The 20,388-nt window shown below is 41.9% G+C and overlaps 2 protein-coding genes across 2 annotated transcripts; one reads left to right on the top strand and one right to left on the bottom strand.

Annotated features, from left to right (window-relative positions):
* The first annotated feature begins 3,903 nt into the window (after nucleotides 1–3,903).
* On the top strand, nucleotides 3,904–5,885 carry six1a (SIX homeobox 1a). The gene is made up of 2 exons (XM_020919606.2): nucleotides 3,904–4,644; nucleotides 5,377–5,885. The coding sequence occupies exons 1-2, from the start codon at nucleotides 4,085–4,087 to the stop codon at nucleotides 5,669–5,671; spliced, it is 855 nt and encodes a 284-aa protein (XP_020775265.1). The 5' UTR covers nucleotides 3,904–4,084; the 3' UTR covers nucleotides 5,672–5,885.
* Nucleotides 5,886–18,200: 12,315 nt separating this feature from the next.
* six6a (SIX homeobox 6a) lies at nucleotides 18,201–19,646 on the bottom strand. The gene is made up of 2 exons (XM_020919671.1): nucleotides 19,075–19,646; nucleotides 18,201–18,366 (listed from the first exon to the last, which is right to left on the bottom strand). The coding sequence occupies exons 1-2, from the start codon at nucleotides 19,644–19,646 to the stop codon at nucleotides 18,201–18,203; spliced, it is 738 nt and encodes a 245-aa protein (XP_020775330.1).
* Between the last annotated feature and the right edge of the window lie 742 nt (nucleotides 19,647–20,388).

The following is a 20,388-nucleotide window of genomic DNA, read 5'->3' as shown; positions in this document are numbered from 1 at the left end:
GTGGATTAGCTGATTGTCAGGTATCATGTGACTCCTCCTGTAATATTGAAGAGGGTGAAAACAGCTTTGTTGGAGCCCAGAACAATATCCCATTGGCATCAGGAGCCTGTAGTGTGTGGCTCTCACGGGGAGGGGGCAGACATAACCCGAACCTTTGTACTACACCTAAAGAGAAACTGGAGTTCATTTCTAAGAGAACAAAGAGTTACTGACTTCACTGTTTCCTCCAGGCAAAATGCCGGCTCATATAGTCACATAGACTATATGTGAAATAAATATACTTTTAATTACAAAGTTAAACTCCATTCCAAAATAGAAAAGGTAAGGAATTTCCCCATTGTGGGACAAATAAAGGTTTATCTTATCTGAACTATCTCAGAAGTGTGGCCTTCTTAAAGACATGATCTGTGCTCCTTTGCATGGTTTCAAAGCTGACATTTAATGCAGTGCAGTGGACTGCAGGCCACATGTAACCTGAGTGTGGAGCGTCAGTGCCATTAATGAGAGGTCAAAGGGCAGGACTCGTGACTGGGCACTGCTGCTACAACAGCACATATTCTTAGTAATAGTTTCTTTCTGAATACTGACTATATTTGTAAATTTGTGCAATTACCTATATAGACAAAGGTCAATAGACAAAAGCACGAGGTGTTCATTAAGAATTCATGTCCATTCATGTTTGTGTTCAGCAGTCTATGATCATTAAGAAGCACTTAAACAAAATGATTTTTGTTGTTGCTGCTCCTGATGTTGATCATGATGATAAGAATTATTAACATGCTCATCAAACAGTAACACTGTCATTCATCTGTCACAAACGGTACCTTGGAGCCATTAGAGCATTGTGCTGGCGCCCCCTTTCTGTTTGCTCACGATGCAGGTCTGAGTGGGTTCAGGACTGGTGGTTTATTTCTCTCGGCCCCAGAACACAAATCATTTCGTAACATCTGTCCTGAGTGTGGGCGTGTTCTGAGAAGCGACCTGGCTGAAGTTAGAAGGGAACATCAGTGACTGAAGGCCCGGCCCCGGTGCACTTATGACAGGAAACTCTGTTAAGCTGATAATTGCAGCTCCAATTTCATTGAACTCACTCATGTCAACAGTTGTGTTGTGTTTAGAGAAAGCTGCGTTTCTTCACTGCCTCTCACCTCAGCCAATAAAAGCTCACTTTTAATCTAGAACATATGGGCCAGGGTCCCGTACAAGCGCTCAAAACAGCTGACAATCACACAGACACACAACCTGATTGAGACGGTTTCTCTGTGGACTGCAGAAGCGTCATATTCACATTTCAATGAGCGGCGTTTGACGTTTAAAGGACCGGGCACGTTACGCGCGCTCGGACCGGAGGTGCGCGCAAGGATTCGAATTTCTGCGGGACCATCTGAAACAATATGGCCTAACTACTTTCTGACACAGACTAGGCATACTAATAGGCTCCTTAATATTAGGCTAACTATTAATTATTAATTACAATAACTGCATAGGCCTGCATACAGCATGGGTTCGTCTGAGCTGGCCACTGGTCGCCTATTGCTTTTTTATGACCACTATTTTATTTTTTTTATCATCAACGGATTCTTGTAAAATTGCTGTATCCATACCCATTCTAAGTGTGGACAACATGTGGTCCTCGAGTGCATTCCACCCGTAAATCTTCAGGATGATGTGGCTGAAAAGGACAATGGGCTCACCTATAAATTAATATTGCTGCTTTGTGACAGCTGAGCAACGCAACTTGGGCAGAGGAGAGTCCACATGTTGAAATAATCTTCCCGCTACCCTGGGGCTGCTGGGGTTAAAGGAGGAGGCGCGCCGCCCGCAATGTGCTACAGATATTAGCGAAACCCGAGAGGTGCGCAGTGAACAGCTCATTCTCAGAGCGGCCTTTTCTCAAAGACCCGGAGCACAGGGACAGACCCGCTCTGCCACACTCGCTCACAGCAGGATTTTTACTTTACCCATTGTAGGCTTTGAAGAATGCAGACTCACTCATAGAACACAATTTGTCATTTCATGGATTAATTTAAATAATAATAATAATAATATATAAAAAGATAAACACACTGGCAAATTGCCAAAATAGCAGTTGATGAATTAAACTAAGTTAATGAACAATTTCTAGGTCTAACGTAATCACCATAATTAATGGCCTTATTTTAAAAATAAATATAGGCTATCATTAAGAATAATTAGATATAAACAAATGGAAACAAAATTAGCAGAGAAAGGTATTGGCTGCTAATTTTCACGACTGAGTCTCTATAGCCAACATGTTTCTAAAAGGTCCTTCATTTTTGTATAGGTCAAATCGCGCTCCTCAGCACAGAGCGCGGAGCGGACTCTGGTTTCACTTTGGTAGAGATAAAGAAACGTGATCTGTCCCTTAAAACCAACAACTGCTCCATGGAGCACCACTGTCGCGCACAACTCATTTACTAATGGAGCGGTTTCGGGTTTCCGACCCCGCTGCAGCCCTGGAGCCAGCGCGGTGCCCATCTAATCCCTGAAATAGGCATAGACCTACACGCGAAGAGTAAACACGTGACCTCCCATCCTTCTGAGGAGACAAAGAGCTAGAAATCATGCGACAAACGATGCTGTTTTTGTTTGTTTGTTTGTTTGTTTGTTTTTTGCCGTGCATGGTTTCTCTCTGTGTGTGCGCCCTGAATAGCGGGTTTTGTAAATTGATTGAATTATGTCACCTCGTAAAATAAACGTCCTAGTAATGAACACGCGAGGCCACCAGGCCTGGCGTTAATTAAGGTCTGGGCGTCACAGGCCCGCCGTATCACCACGCATATGGCACTTTAGGCCTACTGTAGGTTACGCAGGTTTCAAACTCGTAAAACGCAGTCACAAATAACCCGGGAACCCTGGAAAGGCGTTTTTGCACCCGGTTAACCCAACATCGGTCTACCTTGAGACATGGACTATCGTGGAACATGTGGGGTGTGGGCCCATAGGCTGGTTTATGTGCAAGTAGCCAACAGGAAAAAGAAGCCTAGACATCCAATTAAACTAACTTTATATACTCATAGGAATAGGCCAACCTTAAGCTATGGAAATCAAGTCCGATAGAGAGACTCTTAAGTGACTACAATTAGCTTAGTAATAAATGTAACATCAACACAGACTCAACATCAAATCAAATAACAATCATCCTCACTGAGGCTGTGGTTTACGCAGTAGCCTCCCACATCAGTGTCCTCACAAAACGCAGTTTACTTTATCCATGCTTTGGATGACAAACGACAAACCGGCTACAAGAAGTGGCACATGCTGCCTCTCCTGGCCCACACATTCTGAAAGTTTGTTTTTAGCAGTGATGTGAACTGGTTTTGCCAAAATGATTCCTTACTGATTTGAAGGATTTTGTGAAGACAGTAACCTCAGAAACCCAAACGCATTTTGTAAAAAGTTAAAAAAAAAAAAAAAAAAGAAAAGAAAAGAAAAGAAAAAATAACCATGTAACTGAATAAATAAAGTGTGTAACAGCATGGTAGAAGCTATAAAACCGATGATACTGATGATTTTCATTTTCATTTGTTCATAGAAATGCCTATGGCCTTAACAGAACACCAAAGGGAAAGGATCATTGTCCTATAAATGTAAAGCATTTTATGTCTTTCCATTTAGGCTATTTAGAGCCAATATGGGCTGAGAATATTTCCAATATTCCCATATAACAGCGACGAGCATCGTATGATTTTCACATGTTTTCAAGAGCCTGCTTTAATTGATAAGTGTATCTTTCATAGCAGTTTTTTCACTGTGCGCTGGGGGTGGATGTTGGCTGGTGGCGGAGGGGAGAGCGCTCCTATTTCAGCCCCTGACGCACTGCCTCTGGGGAGGAAACGGAGCTGCACAAGTCAGTCTTGCGCTCTGCGGAACGGGGTAGTGGGCAGAACGGAGAACCAATCACCGACTGCACAACGGCTTCAAGTCTGACATATCTGCAACAGGAACAAATTGTCCCAACAATCAACATCCGCGATCTGTCGCGCAGCACAAGGGCCCACAGGCGGCGGACCCTGACGCGCCAGGACCGGACACCGATTGTGAGACAAAATAGGACCTCAAAATGTCTATTCTGCCGTCCTTCGGTTTTACGCAGGAGCAAGTCGCGTGTGTGTGTGAAGTACTGCAACAGGGAGGCAACCTAGAGCGCCTCGGCCGCTTTCTGTGGTCTCTGCCGGCCTGTGACCATCTCCACAAAAATGAGTCGGTGCTCAAAGCCAAAGCCGTGGTCGCCTTCCACCGGGGCAACTTCCGTGAGCTTTACAAGATCCTGGAGAGTCATCAGTTCTCCCCGCACAATCACCCCAAACTACAGCAGCTCTGGCTTAAAGCGCACTACGTGGAGGCGGAGAAGCTGCGCGGGCGACCGCTGGGAGCAGTGGGCAAATACCGCGTGCGTAGGAAATTCCCGCTGCCTCGGACCATCTGGGACGGAGAAGAGACAAGCTACTGCTTCAAAGAGAAATCTCGGGGAGTGCTGAGGGAGTGGTACACGCACAACCCGTACCCGTCTCCCCGAGAGAAGCGCGAGCTTGCCGAAGCTACGGGGCTCACCACCACGCAAGTCAGCAACTGGTTCAAGAACCGGCGACAGCGGGACCGGGCTGCGGAGGCCAAAGAGAGGTACGGCTGAGGGCGCACGCACATAGTGCGCGATATAAGTTCAGGCACGGATTTCCATGTGTTTACATAGTCTACCATGGGCAATGAAAAGCAGTGTCCTCTTAGCCTATTGAAATATTAGAATAGAACAAATACCCTAACAGCAGGCTCTCAGTCACCAGTAATTATTCTAAACATAAGGCTACATAATGAATCTGTAATGTAAATTAATAGAAAAATGAAAGTGGTTCTTTTTTTTATCTATTTATTTTTGACAACCACAACGTATTGAGTAGGCTATAACATTCAATAAAAATAAATCAAAATGAAAAATTATAATAGTTTAATGAGCTGACCTTTAACCTATTGCTCATGCGCGCGAGCTATGCAGGAGCCTATAGGATCTCTCAGAAAAAAGGCCTAAATATTTGGATTTACTATTTAGGCTAAAACGTCCAAACATAACACACCGAGAAATTGGATTTCATCGCTTTTATTATTATCACATAAATAGTAGATAAATAAATAGACCTAAACAATTAAAGAAAAACTGTAGGCCTAACCTAAATGAAATCAACAATGAACGCGACTATTCAGCTGAAATATTCTGCTACATTATTACTTGTAGCTTGTTGTTGGGTCATGTTCATTCATCACGGGTTTTTTTTAACAATTAGTAAGCAATGTAAGACTGTAAAGTGAAGCAGCTTACATAAAACGCGCCTGTTTTAAATTGGATTTTTTTGTTTCCAGAGAAAACAGCGAGAACAACGGTGCGGGCGGGAACAAGCAGAACCAACTGTCGCCTCTGGACGGAGGCAAGTCGCTCATGTCCAGCTCGGAGGACGAGTTCTCGCCACCGCAAAGTCCGGAGCCGAATTCGGCGCTACTTCTGCAGGGAAACATGTCCCATCAGACCGCCTCTGCGTATCCTCTCTCCGGCCTGGGCGCGCCTCCGCCGGTGCACGGCATGCACGGACACGCGCACCAGCTACAGGACTCTTTGTTGGGACCTCTAACCTCAAGTCTTGTGGATCTAGGTTCTTAAAGGACGCACGGAGTTGCGAGCAGTGGACTGAGAAGTGTATCAGATATGAGTATGTATGATTCAATATTGTAGCTACTTTAACCTATAGATGGACTGTCTGTCGTTAAATTCGGCTATAAAAACAGAACTTTACGCGCTTGAAAAGGTCATCCAACACTTTTTTTCAACGAAACACTTGGGGTATAGCACCCCTTTGCTTATTTATGATTTTTTGTTAAAGAACTTTATCAATTCTGAGAAGGAAACTACGTTTTTTCCTTTAAATTCATGGTTAGTTTCCAATAAAACCAAAAGTCTAAATTTGTGTCTGTGTAATTTCTACAAAATGTGACCAAATTATGCGAACACATGAGTTAAAGTTCACATTTGGACCTCCATCCCGTCCTGTGGTAACGTCCTTATAAGAACGGCTTGCGAGTAAAAGTTTTGGGGATAAAGAGCGACACAAAATACTGGGAGACAAGGGTTGAAAATCGCAGGGAAATTTTTAATTAATTCAAAACAAAACAAAACTACGAACCTAAATGGAACAAACCATAAAAGCAAATATCTCAAACAACCACAATTCTGTGAGGACAGTGCGAAGGAGATCCGCGCCCCAACCATGCGCCCAGGCTCATGTCAGCCTAAACTGTTTTGAGCAGAGAGCACCAAGGATTTCCTGAGCCTAATCTGAACCAGTCGCAGTGCGCATTACGCGCTGATTACTGCGGAGATTGGAGGTCTGAAACGGAGGGCCTCAGTTTGAGGGCCCCATGTGAGGACACTCCCAGTGGCCCCACTCTTAGAACCATCACTCTCTCAATACAGGATTCCATCTGGAGCCTGTCTGTCCTCAGCAGACCTCCGCAAACAGTGTTGTCTAAAGAAGCACACCTAAACTCCCCGAATATCAGCGCATGGACCATAGGACCTTACCTATACCAATATTTCATGACAAGCCAGTTTCTTTTACCAAACACATGTGTATATTGCCAAGTTATGAGAATGGTGAAGCAAAAACATAGAAATGTTAACATTTACTGCAAACACATCTGGCTTTACCAAAATTAAAATCAATGCTGATTGACCAGTGCAAAGGTCCACCAGGCGTCAATCCTCTCCTCCACCTCCATCATACCTATCGCCTCAGTGTGATCTGAATAGTGCCATGTTTTTGTGTGATTCTCATCACTGCTGGCTGTTTCTTGGCTCTGGATATATGCATATTCACAAATTAACAAACAGGTGAACACAAAGCCGCCTGTTAATCTATTGATCCCATGCACAGCAGCAGCAGTGGCAGTAGCTCTCAGGGTCACCTTGGGGATGTGACACTCCCTGCTCAATCCAACACGGAAATTCACTCTGGACTTTTAATAAGGCCACAATCCCCAGCTTCAGACAGGACTTCCAGAGCTGTGTGTCTCTGGCTGCACTGGGGGTGCCTTGTGGAGCTGGGCACAAAGGCAGAGGCACAGTCTGGCCCTGCTCAACAGCTGCTGAGGGCAAACATACAGCGTCACCACACGCCCTTTCATTTGGAGGAGACTGAAGTGGCACAGGCTCTAAATCAACAGCAGGAAGGTTCCTAATGTGTGCAAATAAACAGGCCGAGTAGCCCGCATGAGCCTCACACACTGCACAGGTAGCTCTGTGCCTGCCAGGTATGTGTGTGTGTGCAGAGGGGACAAAAGGATCTTTTCAGGTCTAAGAGCCAAACGAGGGGGGCTCCAATACAGAGGAGGAGGGCACTAGGATTTTCTTACCAATGATGCATGGATCTGACAATGTTCTGGCCTCAGTGCCCACAGGCGTGTGTATCATACACAGAGCTGTCTCTGTGCTGTTCTAGGGACCTTAGTCACTTTACTTATTGGTGAAAACTAGTAAAATAATCCTGATGAACATACATTTTAATATACAGCACCCTGCCATGCAGAACAACAACCTATAGTAAATTTGCTCTCTATATGCAAAATTCAGCAAAGGATACTGTGAGATCAGCTGATGACTGCAGAGTCGACATTGTTTATGTGAAATCTTCAAAGCCCTCAAACACCACACATCACCTGTCCCAGCTCTCACCTGCCTCATCCTCATCTGTATCCTGCACCCACATCTCATGTCCAAGGACTCACCCATGGGGCCTGGAAGACTTGACTGTTTTTTAATCTGCCCACACCTGAGCGAGCTTGTAACCAAGCTACTATGAGCCCCTTACCCTCCATCCCCTCAATCACATACACATAATCTATGGAGGTCTGGGACAAAGAACCCGTCCTGGTTCCAGTCAGGAAATGAAAGTGGAAACCTGATCCAGTGTGTGCCAAACGTGTCTGTGAGCAGGGACAAAGCTGCAGAGAAATGCTGCCTGGTCCCGGGCGCGAGAGTGGGGGCGGCCAGGTCAGGGTAATGCAGAAACAAAATCCAGTACAAACTTTTTTTTTTAAATGACTCACCAAAAAAAAAAAAAAAAGTTGGCAGTAGGTAGAGTAGTAGGTAGTACAAAGAGTATAGTCAAATTTGCACTAAAGAATGAACTCATTTGTGGGTCCAGTTCAACTTTTATTAATCTGAAGCCTCTCTGTTACATTCAATTGATACCAAATAGAAATTAAGAATATAAATATATACATCATTTAAATCCCTAGTATTATCTGTTAGTGATTACGACTTGTGGATTTATAGTTCTGCTGCTCTAAAATATTCATCACCCTCTGAATGTGTGGTGACATGAAGGTGAAAGTATGGAGAGTGCTCCCACTCCACATCCACATGTAGTATATCCACACACCAAGCAAAATAAACTTCCCATTCCGGCCTCTCTCTCCTGAGAACTCTCCCACTGCTCATTTACAGTCAGAGCTGCACTCGAGTGTGTCCAGTGTGAGGGCAGCGCAGAAAGACACACTTTTGATGTTTAACAACCACATCGACAAAACAACACTCAGAGCCTTGTTTGCCTAACCCCCAGCTATTTGTTAATGGAGCAGGAGAAGGAAAATAAAAGGACAGATTCCACTGGAGCAGAGGTCTGTGGGTTTGGTGTACTGCTGCAGTGTGCGGGACATCCTCAGAAAAGGCCAGTGTGTTTGGTATTATCCAAATAGTGAGAACTTTCAGCGATAGCGCTCACTACCACTGTGCGGACCTTTCTGAAGGACAAACAGCTCAGTTATAGAATGTGGGCAGCTCCTGGACAGGACTGCTCAACACCCACAAGACTCTTGACCTACATTTGTGTCTTCAACTGTTTTTATGTCCTTTTTGTTGAGCACAAACAGGAAAACACCGAACTCCCTTGGAGGTTGTGTTTCATATCCATCCTCTATATGTTTCAAAGAGGTAAAACAACAACAACAACCACAACATCTTGTTAGAATTTGTAGTTTTTTATTTCTGACAAATCAAGATGCAAAACTGACTGCTTCTATCCAGACACACACGAGGGTAAAATCTTTATGTTCCCATTTAATACAATGACTTTATACTTTATAGAATAAAGTCATTGTATTAAATGGGAACATAAAGATTTCGCTTGATATTTTGACAGTAGTGACATCAGTAGCATCCAGTGAATAGAGAGTAGAGACAGTGAGTCTGTGAGAGAACAAACTAAAGGCTGCATGAGAAAATTAGAACCCAGGCAGAACACACTCTGGCACTTGTCATTATACGGGACATTTTTTTTATTTGGCGCCTGGCTCCCTTCTACACAATAGCTCATGTTTTCTTTCCTTTCAGTCTTTTAGTTCAATAGTGTTAATCAGTGTATTTATAAAAATATAACAGACAAAATTTGCTATGTGCAGAATGACAGAGAAAAGGTTTGTGCAGGCGCCCTAATGCTCAACTTCAACTTGGCTTCAACAGCTGCAGAAACCAGAGAGTGTTTAAATATAGAGCGCTCTTACACTTGTACCTTTAGCTCACTTCTGTCCTTTAATTCACACCATCACACCATCAGAGGCCAAGAGTTCACCAACTCAACTGTTTCATAATAATTTTCAACAAAGTAAGAAAAATGAAACATAATGTGTATGTTTCAATAGTTCCAAAATGATTAAATAACAGATTTACATTAAATAATAGATTTATTATTATTTATACATTACTATTTCATTTGAAGGCTTCCAGTTTCAAGTCATAAAGAGCTCTGTCACATGTAGATAATGTGACCAGAAGTCAGGCACACCAAAGCTCATCACCACTGAGATGTAGCCGTTTGTTCCTCAATTCTGGGATTGAACAAAAATTGCACAGAGGGATGTGGTATGTCTGAGGAGGAGGTAAAGAGAAGTCTTCCTCTCCATATCATCATCCTAGAATATCAAATTGGGGAGGGCACATAATGCTGCTGGGCTGTTTTTCAGCCAATGAGCCAGACAAACATGTTACACCATGAAGAAGAAGAGTGCATTGAGATTTTGCAGAAAACATCAGACAAAAAACAATGTGGGAAAAGATTGAGGATTAGAGAAACGGTAAAAAAAAATACTCATTGGGTGTGTTAATACAGAGTGGATAGAAAATGAAGGATTTTCTAAGGATTATTGAGAAAAGCGATAAGAAAAATAATAAAACAAAGTAGGCAATATTCTATAATTGTGCAGTTTTAATTATATTAAGTTTATTACATTAAGTAAAATATTGTCTTTAATAAAATGTACCATTGGCGTAACTATTTTGGGCTTAAAGTGTATTTATCTTTGAGCTAAACATTTTAGTTAAAAAGCTTCCACTTCTAAGCAAACTTTAGGGCCATAACTGAGGCAACTTGCGCCATCTAGTGGTGAAAAGGCAACACAACCAGTAACCGAAGAGTGGGGCTTGAGAACGGAGGGCAACTGCTGCTGTTTGAAGACCCTTTGACAGGATTGTAAGGATCTATAGACCCTTTAAAAGTTTAGAAACAAATAGGCCAGTCTAAAATCCATGGAGGCAACTGGTGGCAAAAATTAAGCGTAACATAAAGGCATCTCATGGACAAATTAGAATTAGAATATCATTAAATGTAACATGTGGTTTTGGTAAATGATAACCACTCTGTGATACTGTCACCTGGTTAGAAATCGTAAGCAAACATATTTTACCTTATTTGTTTATTTAATGGGCAGTTATTCTACACACTCAGCTGTTTGATTATTACAAAATGTTTAGACAAATACATACATTTTGAATTATTATTATTATTATTATTATTATTATTATTTATTAATTAATTTATTTATTTATACAGAAAATCAGTAGACTAGCATATATATTTTAGTCATTGAGAATCTGTCTATTCAACTTTTCCCTCCATTCCTGGCATTATCTTTGTCATGTATTCTGTTTGGTGTGCTGTCGTTGTAATAATTGTTTAGAAATAAACACATAAAAAGTAGCCTATAGGGCGAGCTCATTCTAATAGTAAGTCATCCTAACCAGAACTACTGAGTTACTGGAACTTCAGTATACATCCTACAATAAAGAAGGGCCTCTTTGACCTTGATAAATGAAGTCTAGTTTAGGTTATTCCAGTCGTCCCTAACTCATCCACAGACTTATCAAAATTCAGTGTGGCCAAATCACACAGGCGTTTTAAAATCACTATATTGTAATCTACATGATCTGTTTTAAAGCAGGCTCTTTACCACAGAACTTTACCATTTTATTAAAGCCTATAGGTGAGCTCAAGGCCGAAGGGATACCAGTCCTGCAGTGTTTACAGCAGCGCGTTTTCGACAGTCAAACCTTACATGAGTCAAGAGCTCCATCTAGTGGTCCACTCCAACTTCATCTGTTAAAAGGAGTCTGTTTCAGTTCAGTTTAGGCATAGATGGTGAAGTAGTCTTAATCAAAATCTGTAGAGCACAAGTTAAATAAAAGTATAGTTTAAATATTATCAATGACATAATGAAAATTGTGTATATGTACAAATTGTATCAATAGGAATAGGTTGCGTTCAGGCGACTTCACAACACGGTAGAATGCCTGTAATCTAAAATTGAGCAGGATGAGAGTTCAAGATTCTGTGGTGGAATTTAATTCTGACCACATTTATGGTTAATAAGGTTAAAAAGTTCAGCATCTTCTCTGTCAGCATAAATAAACAAAAGGGAAATGCTTTTATCACCATAGTTTTAAAATGATACCATTAGTCATACCAAAAATGTGATTGTAAGCTGAATGGTCTTTAGGTCGGACATCACCAAATTAAAAATCAACCTCAAATAATATTAATAGTATTACCACATGTTTTTTTTTTTTTCATTGTGTTGATTTTCCTTCTAAATCTTGAATTCTACAGCTGTTGTTTATAAATATATATGTAATTTATTCAAAGATGTACATTCTATAGATAATCCGCCCATATAAGCAGCACACATTGAGGTACTGGCAATAGGAGGCACTAACGTCACACTATATGATCAGCTCTGAGTGACAGCTATTTTATATAACCACTAGGCTAAAAAGAAAATCAATACATTCATCGTAAAGTCATTGTGTTCTAAATTTGCAATGGGTCACCGCTAAAATTATAAATCGTTAAATTTGACATTGTGATGATTCCTAACAAAATAAAAACAGTGACTCGGACAAAGCGCACATTGTCTTGTTCATACTTTCTTTCTGAGGTCAAAACTATATTTCTTTATGCATTAAAAATTAGCTTGTCCTCCATTTTCTCCAGTTTAACCTGTTCTCCTCCACAGCCTTGACCTCTAAACACACCACATTTACTGCTAAGGCATTTATTAGCCTCATTAACAGGGTCAGGGCTGGAACTGTCCATGGTGGTGAAACTGACACCATCCAGGCAACCACCTTGGAAAAAAATGTGACTATAATCCATATCAAATTAAAATGTGATTGTATATTTATTAGAATACCACAGGACATCAACTTTTAATCTCAATGTCCTATTTTTAGCTTTAACTTTACCTTAAATAAACTAGGAATATACATATCCATAAAGACACTATGTAACTTCGCTGGTGAAGGATACACCGCCTGTTTGTCTGCATCAGAGTTATTGTGTTGTCTGGAACTTTTCACAGTATGAAATTCAAACTATCCAGCTTACCTTTATTCAATTATGAGTGTTAATTTAAATAAATACACCTTAAAAACATGCTCCACAGATCTGGCTGGTCAATTGGTCTATTCCAGGTAAAGCATTATCTTCAGGTGGTGAATACTCCATCAGAAAAGTTACATAGTGCCGTTTTAATGCTTTTTACAGTATAATAGGCCTAATTTAGATGAAATATTGTGAGAAATAAAGTATGGTTAGGCTTGAGGTGTGCAGAACAGACGTCTGGGTTCAAATTAATGCATTTCTTATTATTTATTTCACACCTCTCATTCGTCTCTTTAGTCTATACTTGGCTTTAACTGACAGCTACTTATGCTTTTGCTGAAGGAGCAAAATTATAATGGCTAAACTAAAAAGAAAATCAATACATTCATCAGAAAGGGGTTATGGTAACCTTTGTATTTTCACGCCTGTCTTTGTGAACTGAGTGTATTCTGTGGAACCAAACAGGGGTGGTACTGCCAGAGCACGGCGCGTACAGATTTGGGTGAAAAGTTGTGCTGGAGTATTGACGAGAGATGAACTGTCTGATGACTTTGAGATGGACAAATATAATTGCACTACACTAAAGGTAATAGCCACAAAGGTGCAGTGAGCAGAGCGCAGAAGATCAATGCCATGATTGGACACCTCGCCAACTGCACAAAGGACGTCAGGTTCTGGAAGAAAAACCTCTGCTGTTCGATCAAAGAAACAAAAAAACTAAACAAAACTGAAATTTGGGCCTTTTCAATGTAACAAGTAAAATTTAGAAAACTAGTTGTCAAATATGATCAATGGGCAGAAGTAAATATGAATGTCTATAGGCGTAAGAAAGGGGGATGGAATTTTATAGCTTTTTCGTTGTGCCAAAGAAGTCTATTGACAGTCAAGGTTGTTGTAGTTACCTATACATACTTAAGGAAGCAGCCAGAAAAACATCTCCTTTTGTCTGTAGTGAATGCGTACAGATCAATGCTCTCATAAGTGTGAGTGCATACATTTGACAAGTCAATACTGTCGCTGAAAGGACATGGGGAGTTAGTGTGTGTTATGACATAGGAGGGTCAAAAGGTACACTTGCGCATGAGAGTTATATCTGTGTAAAAAGTCAAAAGTGTGAATAAAATACAAGATTTACTATACATGACATGAGCTGCCTCCACAATCAATGGGGAAAAGCATATGGCAGCAACTTCTTTATATTTTCCATCTAAATGTCACAGTAAGGTACAGATATGATGGCACCATAGGTTACGTGTAAACATGTCAGGAGGGATAATTCCTATAATAAGTCAGGAAGATGTAGCAATAACATGGTGGAAGACACAGCAAGTGTTTTGTTCCCCTTTCGACATTGCCATACAACATAAATGTTGTAAAATATCGCACTTGACTTGACTATTTTGTCAGTGAAGTATTTTTGGAGTAGTGTATATGTGAATTGTAAGCTGTTCTATAGCTGGTAGTGAAACAAGGACATTTTTCCTCCATGGGGTTGGGTCGTGTAGTAACATTTTTGTTTTCAGAATAAAAAAAAAAATACTTGTAAAGTAGAATAAATATTTTTTATATTGCAGTGCGTTGTGTGCTTTCATTCTGCAGGCTGAATCAACATATTGTTCCTGATAATGTCATTTGGACAGATTAGATTCTATCTTCACAAAAACATGGGAATGTGTCAAATGCCAAGGACACATTTTCCTTTGATGACATGAATTGTAACAGAATTTTAATCTACCACCAATATAATTAACCAGTAATAGAAACTGAGAATTACATTTTTATTTCACAAAGAATCTGAAATGGGGAAGTCTGATGTAATAAATTTACCTTTAAGCAGTGTGGATGACAGGGAATTTAAGTTTTCTTTCTTGGTGTCAATGATCATAACAAACATAAACGTGCAATGGATCACCTCTCTGAAATTACAACACTAAATTTGACGTGGTAATAATTCCTAAGAGTAATAATAACACTCAGCCAGACTTGGAGCTGACAGAGCGCACATTGTCTGGTCACTGCTTTCTAATTGTGCTCAAAACTATAATTCTATAAGATTGGCACTTCCTCCATTTTCACCAGTTTAAGTCAGTCAACCCTTTCACCTCTGCAGCCTTTACCGCCAAACACAGATTACATTTACTGCTAATGCATCGGCATCAACCTCATTAGCTCAGAACGAGTGAGAGCGGGTTCAGGGCTGGAACTGTCCATGGTGCTGAAACTGAAACCATCCAGGCAACCAACTTGAAACTGGGACTATAATCCATATACAATTTGTACCTGATTGTTTGTTTATTATTATATCACAAGACAACAACTTTTAAACCCATTTTAACATGAATCTAGTTAATGCAGAATTTAATTAAAGTAAGTATACCGACCGCCAGTAGGGGTCCTCTCTTACCCGTCCCCTCGTCATGGCGGTGTTTGAAGATTTCAGAGACAAATTACAGCAGCACTATAAAAAGATAGCGGTATAGGCTATAATTTTACGAGTAATGTGTAGGAAAACCCTACAGAAAAAGCATAGTGAAACGTGTAAGTGCGCACAAAAACGTTCAATTCGCCCCGGGCCCATTTCCAAGGCCGGGAAACACTTTGGGAAGGCACTTTGGTAACCTGGATCATTCCGAGGCCTTTTCACAACGAACAACCTTAGAAAAAATAAAGAAAAACGCTATTTTCTGAAATTGTATTTACTGCAAGTGCTCAAATCCAAATATTGGCCAGAGTTTGCTTTACCTTGGATCAACGAGTAATTCAATGAGGCACAAATTTTGCCAATACAGTGCCCCAACAGTACGGGAAGCACCGTGTGAAGTTATGGCCAGGATTTACGGATGGAGTAATTAAACACAAACAAAATGATAATCACGTAAAGTTCCATAAACAACACTTAAATCAGATCGGTCTAGAAATAAAAGATTACAGTCGAAATAGTAACACGAAATAGCAAATAAACGTGTAGCCTAATTTTCTGTTATTGTGTTCATGGTCACCTAAACCCTGGGGTATTATTTCTCAGCAAAATTTGGAGATGATGACTCACAGCTATCAGCCGAAACATATTAAGAAAGTAATTACATATCTATTTTTTTTTTTCTTTCAATAATTAAACAACAATTAAAAACACTACTAGTATTTCTACTGATGACAATATAAATTAAATAAAACTAATAAAACAATAATAACATTTCTGGATATACAAAACTACATTTGAATATTACGCATCTTTCATTTTAATGTTTTTGTAAAGGCAGGTAAAGGCATATGGATAAGAGACCACGCCAATGGTGTAAAATTAGTGGGGGTTTTTTGTTTGTTTGTTTTTTCGTCTCCCTGCCTCCTTATGAAATAAATCTTATAATCTTATGTCAGAATATCGCAACTCATTCAGAGGCCATAAAACAAAACTTCTTAGCTATAGTCTGCATGCTCTGCTTTATTGCTGTTATTTATGTCTAGTCGGCTCGACCAAATGGATGGCCTATCTTTCACTTAGGAGATTTGGAACGGCACCATTTCTGACGCGCAGAGGAAACGCTGGAGTGAATATGTCTTGGGGATGCTTTGTGCTAAAGCTAACTAGCCACGCACTCAGGCAGGCATTCAGACACAATGGAGACAGATCCATGTATAGTCAAGGCTACACTGCGCCCTTCAGCGCGTATCAGCCACTAAAGAGTTCTGCTTACACATGCTAACAGCACTTATCTGACAACTCTTAACTTCTTCTTTGTCCGCGCACTCTTTTGACAAAGGCGATGTGGAAAACACGCCTGTGTAATGAACGGAATGTCTCTGTTATCAACAGCTTTGAAGAAAGCGAGGAAAACAGAATGACACTGTTACGGCCTCTGTTTGATGCTGCGCACACTGGCATTTATGAAGTTACTGGGGCATGTGCGATACGCCTGTGAGCCTCGGCACAAGACAATGGTCCGGTAATGAATGCTGTTAATAGGCCGAGGCTGAGCGCATGACATGAGCCGGGTCTCCGTGGCGCAGACCTCCGCCTATACACGCTGACAGCAGGCTTTCACGGCACAAAACAGCGCAGGGGGCTCTTTGTTCGCGCGGGGATCCCAGACCCATCATTAGCGCTCATTACCGCTGACCAGTTTGACAACCTTATTGACTCTCGTCCCCTGCCGTCCTTGTTCTCAATAGAAACGGAAATATTCAGCCATTTTGTCCTCCCCAACTCAAAGAGGACCATGCACTTGTCCAGCAGGCTACACATTTAGCCTTTGTGCCGCTGGGTCTAAACGTTTTGTGCGCCTCCAGATACGCGCCCTAATTGACGACAAATTGGATGAAATCAGGTGTCCCAATACTTGCAAAAGTTAGACTTTAACCTTGTCTCATGCTTCGCTCATTTAGTGCCTAATGTTTACGTCAGTACAGGGCAATCACACGGAGGCTGCTGCTGGGAAAGACTCGAGCAGGTGCCACAACCTGACTTTCAGTGACAGACTGATAGTCATGGGTTAAAAGGACACAGGGGTTAATCCCAGATTTACGCAAACATGCAAACACTAAATATAATGGTGCAGTTATTTTAGGGAGCAACAGTAGACATAAATGTGTGGTAGGCTATTAGGCATAACGCATTTTGTTGTTATTTTAATAATAAAAAAGGCTTTATCCGTTTACTTGTGCCTTAGTCGTTATTATGCAAACATGCAAGAACAAATGCGAACTCAAACCTCCCTCGTTTAAAGTGCGATACGGAACGCGTTTGGCACCATTAATCAAACATGTAGCCTTTGAGCTTGTATGTTGTAGAAAAGCGGTATGCTTCTGTATGATTAGTAGCGGGACCGCTAACTAATTTCCACCATTTGAGGCTGCTGAGTGTGATCTGTGCGCAAATCATCCGGGTTAGTGCGCCGGCCTCTCACTGACCTCTCGCTGTCAGTCCGTATTACAGACGCAGAGGATGCCGGCCAATTAGGCCCGCGTTCAACGTGTCAGTGCGGCATCACCGCGGCGGTGCAGCCCCACCAAACACGACATAGGCAACAGGATCTGCTCCACACGTAACAAAACTCGCGACCGACACTCTTCAACAATGCTTTATTAAGTTATCTTTTCTTAGACTCAAACACATTTGACTAAAGCGCGCATGCTCCACAGGTCACCTGTACAAGGTTGGCTAGTATTAAAAAACACCAAGCAAAGATCAAGTCCATGACAGAGCAGATCATCGTTTAAATAGACAAATAAACGTTATTTATAAAACTTTAAAAGAAAGTAAAAATATGTTCTTTTTCAACATGAAATACGCACGAGACACTGGTGAGGCGCACGTGCCCCCTTTCCCTTTTTACATTGACTGTCTGTGGCTCGTGGTCCGCGAGGGCTGCAGTCAGTTTGGGTCCACGTGGGCAGTCAAAACAGGCAGTCTACTCCGGTTGGCTCGGTCCCGTTAGTATGAGGCACTAGTCTCCCGCAAAACCCGGGTTCTGGGCCGGTTGCTCAAATGTCACATTCGCTGTCGCTGGAGGTGATAGAGATGGCGGAGGCCGCTGCTTTACTGGACAGACTGGCCTCCGGGCTGGAGGCAGGACCCAGCCGGTCCACGGTGCCGTCGTCATCCGCCAGAGAGCGGACCGAGCCGCCTGACAGGACCTGCTGCTGCAGCCTGGCTCAAACAAGGGAACAGAAAGCACACTAGTAGCGTCCACATAACAACATTTATAAATTATTATTTTAAAATAAATATAAATTAAGCTAAATATGTTTTTAATGTGTGGAGCAACGTGCAACTTTTGTGACAATAATATCAGGCAGAAATCTGTTTCTGCATAGGCCAGTAATTAACTATACAAGACCATAAAATAAATACTCATGTTTGCACACAAAAATAATAAATAAAAGGGTTGATAAAAAGGTGATTTTTTTGACAAATTATTTAGTCATGTGTGCACCATTTAAAATAAAATTAAAACATTTACATTTGCTACAGATATTAATAATAACTGAAATTGTTGTGGGTTATAATTAGCCTGTTATTGTACCATTTAAAAACGGTCCTTTTTACTTCATAATTAGGCTATAAAAACAGATACCAAATTATATAAATTAGTCTAATGTTAACAATAGCGCTAAAGTGTCATTCTTTTATTTTATTATATATATATATATATATATATATATATATATATATATATATATATATATATATATATATATATATATATATATATATATTTGTTTTGTTTTTTGAGTGGCTGAGCAAAAGAGGAAAAAAGCTTGAATTTCTTTTCAATGATAGAACCACACAGAGAATGCTCTGTGTTGAACGTAACTTGTGTAAGATGTTCACAGCTCTTTAATGTGAACCTAGTACCTGTTTTTCGCGGCCGCCGCTCGGTCCCTCTGTCGCCTGTTCTTGAACCAGTTGCCCACTTGCGTGGGTGTGAGTCCAGTGGCCTGGGCCAGTTCTCTCTTTTTGCTCGGGTTGGGATAGGGGTCCTGGAGGTACCATTCTCGAAGCAGGTGTCGCGTGCGCTCCTTGAAGCAGTGAGTTTTCTGCTCTCCATCCCAGATTGTGCGCGGCAGGGGAAACTTCTTGCGCACGCGGTACTTGTCCACGGGCCCCAGCGGACGGCCCCGCAGCTTCTCGGCCTCCTGATAGTGCGCCTCCAGCCACAGAGCCTGTAGCTTGCTGTGAGACTCTTTGGTGAACTTGTGGTTCTCCAGGATGTGATAGAGCTCGCGGAAGTTGCCGGTGTGGAAGGCGACAACGGCGCGCGCACGCAAGACGGACTCGTTTTTGTTGAGGACTTCGCAGGCCGCGGGAGCTACGGGCAGAGACCAGAGGAAGCGACCAAGGCGCTCCACGTCCCCGCTCTCCTCCAGGGTCTCGCACACCCCGGCCACCTGCTGGGGGCTGAAGTTCAACATGGGCAGCTGGAACATTCCTCTGCAGCTCCGCCGTGCTGAAGCTCCGCGCGGCAGCGCCACACACAAGGCGTTCGCAAAGTCGGCGGCGAGAGACAGAGCACGGTGCAAGGATGACTTTACCGCATCCTTGGGCAGCAGTCCTCGGCAGGCAACGGACGGACGGAGTGAGGTGTCGCGGTGGGCACAGATTAGAGGCTGATTAAAGCCAAGGCAAGCGGGATATTTTTTAAAGGAGAGAAAAAGACAGTCAGCCTCCAAAGAGCTCCTATTGGACTTGGCAGATTGGATGCGCGGTTGCCATGGATGCACGTCAATCACTGTCAAGTTTGTCCAATCAGACGTAAAGGAGATCTTAGCGCCTCCCTTTGCAAAAATAATCTAAACATTTTGACCTTTTTACGTGGGAGCAACGTCTTCTGTCGTTTCAGCCTCGTCCTGTTTCTTTGTGCGACGATCTGCAGCTAAGAGTGAACAGTATCACCATGATGAGCTCAGTGCACATTTAGAGCCCTTCAAACACACGCGCGCACGTGCACGACCGCACAGCCCTGACGACACGGCTCTTTAGACATATTATGGGCAACACTTTTTACCCATCAATCTGCAAGTTACTCAGAGGTTTCAATACGGTTTAAGCCACTAGGCCGATATAACAGTATACACTGTCATCATCATCAGCACTAAACAACATGGCCTCTATTAATAGGTCTAAGATCTAACAACATGGTGATTCCGGCAGCCTTTAAGAGCAAACACG

Source organism: Boleophthalmus pectinirostris, unplaced genomic scaffold (assembly GCF_026225935.1).
Source record: "Boleophthalmus pectinirostris isolate CB_2022bp ecotype Guang Dong unplaced genomic scaffold, ASM2622593v1 HiC_scaffold_10, whole genome shotgun sequence".
Classification (NCBI taxonomy): domain Eukaryota; kingdom Metazoa; phylum Chordata; class Actinopteri; order Gobiiformes; family Gobiidae; genus Boleophthalmus; species Boleophthalmus pectinirostris.
This window is presented reverse-complemented; position numbering and strand designations above follow the sequence as displayed.